This window comes from Chiloscyllium plagiosum, chromosome 9 (genome assembly GCF_004010195.1).
Source record: "Chiloscyllium plagiosum isolate BGI_BamShark_2017 chromosome 9, ASM401019v2, whole genome shotgun sequence".
NCBI classification, from domain to species: domain Eukaryota; kingdom Metazoa; phylum Chordata; class Chondrichthyes; order Orectolobiformes; family Hemiscylliidae; genus Chiloscyllium; species Chiloscyllium plagiosum.
In genome coordinates this window covers 28,674,185-28,679,518 of record NC_057718.1, presented here as the reverse complement: position 1 = coordinate 28,679,518, position 5,334 = coordinate 28,674,185, and the positions used below count along the sequence as shown (strand labels likewise).

Here is a 5,334-nt window from a genome sequence, read left to right as displayed (position 1 = left end):
CCACCCCCACCCTCCTCTAGCTTATCTCTCCACGCTTCACGCTCTCTGCCTTTATTCCTGATGAAAGGCTTTTGCCCAAAACGTCAATTTCGCTGCTCGTTGGATGCTGCCTGAATTGCTGTGCTCTTCCAGCACCACTGATCCAGATGGTTGGATCAGCCACTGGGGAGTGTAAGGGGTCAGGGAAGGTTTAATTGAGGTAGGGGTTAGAATCTTAATTAAGTCGGGGGTCAATTTGATACTCATCCAGGAATTCAACTGGGTTTTTAATCTATCATTTAACTATTTACTTAATTCAGAGGAACCTTCCAAATTCTCCAATTTAAATGGATACTGTTGGTGGATTCTGTCTGCAGCGGAATTGCTACTCAGAATCTTTGATTTTGTGGTCAATTCCACAAAAGTTTTCTGTGTCTAGAGTCCACAGGATCATGAAGCACAATTCCCACTTCTTCTGCAGACTGACTATCTGGCCATCAGAAAATCCAGGACAATCTCTCTAAATGATTAATCATTGCTTCCAAAGCTTCCCCTACTGACACACACTTAGCAATACTGCAGGATTCACATTTCACAGCTTCATACACTGCCTATCATGACAGTTGCTTTAAACAAAAGTATTGCTTTCTACCCATTGACCTGCTTGTTTAGTCTTTATTGGAACAGCCACAGCTGAAAAGAGAAACATGTTCCTAAAGCTTTTCATCTCGCATTTATCAAGACAAACGGAAGAATGCCCGATGTCAATTGATCACATCAATTTATAATACCAGAGTTATTGGCAAAACAACTCTGTTTGGACATGTTGTTACCAAGGAGACAGCAGTGAGGAACCATAATTTCCCCAAGATGCTGGGTAATTCAGAAAAGTTGCAATAATCACCTGATAGCATTTAATCTATCAGACATTCCCGAAAGCGGCCATACAGGGCTGTCACCATCATTCCAGACAGCAGGCAAAGCTCCCATCACCTCCATTAAGTACCATTGTTTGATTTAACTTTTAGCAAAGAAGGGGAATAAGATACTGTGAGGGTTTCTGCTCTTAATCACTATTAAAACGCATTGACTGAATGTTAGGTATGACCATCAGCAAAGGATGCAGCAAAAGTCAGATGCCTATCAGGTCCACCTCCATCTGTATCAAATAGAGGTGTACAAGAGAAATTCCAAGCAACCATGTTTTAGATTTCAATTTTCCCTTCCTTCTCTTCTTCAAGTACTAGAATCCAATTGGTGTTTCTCTGCAATGACACAAATGAGATTGGGGAGATCACTGTGTGTGTTTGTGAAGGCTTATCATTGTTTGAGAGTTACCACCATTGTTTCCACCCACTAACCCCTGTTACTGTGTCACAAACATTGCTCAGGCAAAGTGAAGTTTAACAGCAACCTTCTTGCATCTACAATTCAATTTTATTTTGGACTTACCTGGTGGATTTGTTGGTTCATCTGTGAAAAGAAGCCATTGAGTATATCATTAAATGGTTGAAGGGAAAATGAAAAATACGCTTGTATAAAATGTACTAATAGATATCTATGTTGTAAGCTTAAGAAAAATGTCTCAGTAATTCTCATTGACAAAAATATGACCAAACTAATTTGAAAGCAGAAGTATGTTCTGGATTCTGAAATATTTCTACAATTCACTGTAGGTTGATTTATTAATGCCAAATATGAACTGTTATTACATAACTTTCATATTTATCATAACTTTCTAAATTAACAAGTTTGACTTTTCTCTTTGTAAACCCTAGTAAATAAGTTCTTTAGCACAAAAAAAGTTATTTTAGATTACTTACAGTGTGGAAACAGGCCGTTCGGCCCAACAAGTCCACTCCAACCTGCCGAAGCACAACCCATCCCCCCACATTTACCCCTTCACCTAACACTACAGGCAATTTAGCATGGCCAATTCACCTAACCTGCACATTTTTGGACTGTGGGAGGAAACCCATGCAGACATGGGGAGAATGTGCAAACTTCACACCGTCAGTCGCTTGAGGCTGGAATTGAACCCAGGTCTCTGGCACTGTGAGGCAGCAGTGCTAACCACTGTGCCACCATGCCACCCAAGTTTTTATTTTTTTCTTTTCCAGCACAGGTACTGCAAGTTTTGTTGCTGAAAATGTGCTGTTAAAGCTTTTCATCTTGCATTCATCAGGACAGATGCAAGAATATCAAATTTCAAAGGGAAATACTACAATAGAAACAGGGGCTGAATGGGTGGTACGCCTGATTGGTCATGATGACTTCTTTGAATTTACATGAAAACTATTCCCTGGTTCTTTCTCTAAAGTAATTTGCTCAATTAATCAGTGATCACTTGAAAACCAGTCAGCACCCCATTTCTCAAATTGTTCCTCCCTTGGAAATTTGGCATTCTTGCATCTATACTGATGTGTACAAGATGGAAAACTTTGACAGCATATCCTGTATTACCAAGCAACATAGCTTTACGATTCAGAGAGGTGAACTGGGGCTGTGCTGACAGTGTTGTTCAACTTATTGATGGGTGCATGATCCACTGAAAACATGAAAATAAGATAAGCCTAGCTCTGCAAAATGATCATTTTACTCAGCAGCAATGTGGCAATGTGATTGATACTTCTTGCATTATTTCAGGGAGGGAAGAGAGTCTTTTAAAAGTTGCTCAAGAATTCATTTTTGGCCATTCCATGTGTCTCTTTAGTTTTCTACTGCTCCAAAAGTATGTCAAACTAAGCATCAATTAACTCAAGCAACATTTAGATTTTTTTGGGAATTCATGAATATAAAGTGTCAATGTTGAACAAAATAACATAAAACCTTTCCAAAACCTTCCTAACGAATATGTAAGTATGACAGTGACTCATTTCACAAGAGTGAAATATATAAAACACTGTCACCATCCACTATCTTGCCAAATTCTTGTCCTTATAAAATTACATTAAACTGGGTTTGGAATTAATTTTATTATGAGCGATTGTAATCTAATATTCAGCACCAATGGAAATAATTGGCAGGAGTAATAATAGCATGCAACTCAAACTCAGCAATTTGATACAATCCATTGTACCAGTAAACAATTCTCATCTGTACCTTTCCTTGACTCTAGACCAGCTGGAATGACTCGTCTGAAGTTCAAACAGACAAATAAACAGATCTTGCAGAAAAGTTAATTGTGCAATTTTCACACTTGTACTAAAAGTACTTGGATGTTCTTATTATTTCATAAACCATTCTATCACTGTTCAGTTCAATTCAATAGAAATTATGAGCAGAAAATGGAAGTGAGAATTAAATAATAAATTCATTCAGTTTCCCTAGTTTCCGATAGGAGTTGCAATTGGGAGGAATGAATGAGTCCAGCCCACAGATGTCTCCACTGGTGCTGTGAAATCAATGACCCACTAAGGGTATTTTCTGAATGAATTGAGAAGGAAAGCAATGGCTTCTTTGCTTTTCTGACTAAAGAGTTATCCTTTCTCCCTAACTTAAATCTTTTAGCAAGTGTTTGAGCTTGAAGTCCATGTATTATACACCTAAAATATGAGGAAACAAAAGGAATTGTTTTCCAGCCTGGCAGACACAGCAGAAGCTTCAGAATGGATCGAAGATTGACTGAAACAATGGAAGGAATGGGTTGTTTTATGGAAATGGATCAGCAAAGTGCTTAAGGGGTTTGTTCTGAACCATTGTTGTTTACGTTATATGTAAGTGATTTGGAAGTGGATAGCGAAATAGAACTCTCAGATTTAAACAAGTTCACAAACAACTGAGAACAAACTGATGAAATACAGATACATTTTGGTATGTTGGGAAGCAGGAGTGAAAAATGATGATTTTTAAAACAAATGCAAAATATTAAATTTAGACAGTTCCAAAATAAGCTGTGAAGTCTTATTCTAATGGATATAGTGCAGGAGATGGATTTGAAGAGATTGGTAGGTAGGTGTCTGACTGGATTAGCAGATTGTGAGGCATTTTTAAAGATAGCAAATGCAGTTTTCATTTGTATTATGAAAAGGATGTGTTGTAAATTTCAGAAAGCAATTTATATAAAGCATTGATTAAACCTCACCTAAAGTGTATTCCGCAATTCTGCTGTTATTACAGAACAATCAAGACCATGGGGAGGGCACAATGAAAGTCATATTTAGACACTTGAATTAATAGTAGAAAACTTCAGAAACAGGAGACAAGAAGGGCTCAGGGATGACTCTATTGAAGTACCAATAATCAAGGCAAAGGATAAAACTTTTATCATTGTCATAGATTCTACAAGAAGAGGGCTCTGAACATTTTTATGTTGCTATAAACAAATCAACAAACTTTGACTTTTTCTTAATTACATAGCGAAAAGTGACTTCAAAGGCGAGGATTGATGTCAAAATGTGTCCAAAAGGAGTGTTTATTAAGTTAAAAAGGAATTTTAAAAAGGACACAAAACAAAAATTTAAAAGTTACAATTAAGAATAAAATTAGGCAGCTAAAGGCATATGCATTGTAATCATGATATTAGGGAAAGTAAATGACAAAGATTTCAGGCTTAGAGTTATCAATCAACTGTGCTTTTTTTCAATGCAGTATGAAAACTGTATTCAGCACAACAAGATTTCTGTGAAGTTTGTTCCAGTTTTAAAAGCATCGCACCAGAACTAGGCCCTTTCTACAAAAATGGCCATGTTAACTGAAGGAATTAATCACCATTGGAGTTTTCGCTAAGATCCAGGCGTATGTGCATGCACATCGCACTGTTAAAAATTCATTACGAGTGTATTGTAATTATCATTGGCACAATTAGATACACCATCATATCACCTTAAACTTTTTTACGATATCATTAAATTACTAATCAAACAGGAAGCTTGCTTCAAACCACATTAATGTTCTTGCAAGCTTAACACTTGTAATGTATAATAACTAGTAGAATTTTCATGATTTTATTTATGATAAGTCAGAAAATTTGTCCTTGTATATAAGTTGGGGGGAAGGGAATCTGAAAGCGACAGGGAGTATGGAGTTAAATGGAAAGATAAGCGGCAGGATAGCATTTGTGCAGGCAGATTTATACTTGAGACAGACTGGGAATGCAGCAAAAAGGAAGGATAACTTAGGACATCTTATGACTTCCTATATCTCTAATGATAAGAAAGTTAACATTAAGGCACTTTACCTGAATGCTCGTAGCATTCGTAACAAAGCAGATGAACTAATGGCACAGATCATCGTGAATGATTATAATGTGGTAGGCATCACAGAGACGTGGTTACAGGGGGTCAGGACTGGCAGTTAAACGTCCAAAGGTTTTCAACTTATCGAAAAGACAGGGAGGTGGGCAGAGGGGGCGGA

General features: G+C 37.3%; 1 protein-coding gene across 1 annotated transcript in view; it reads right to left on the bottom strand.

Annotated features, from left to right (window-relative positions):
• The window catches only part of si:ch73-105b23.6 (fibrillin-2), a 134,914-nt gene that overhangs the window by 37,169 nt on the left and 92,411 nt on the right, over window positions 1–5,334 (bottom strand). Inside the window, exon 21 of the mRNA XM_043696763.1 lies at window positions 1,432–1,452. Within this exon, the coding sequence (XP_043552698.1) occupies window positions 1,432–1,452 (21 nt within the window). The remainder of the gene's footprint in view (window positions 1–1,431; window positions 1,453–5,334) is intronic.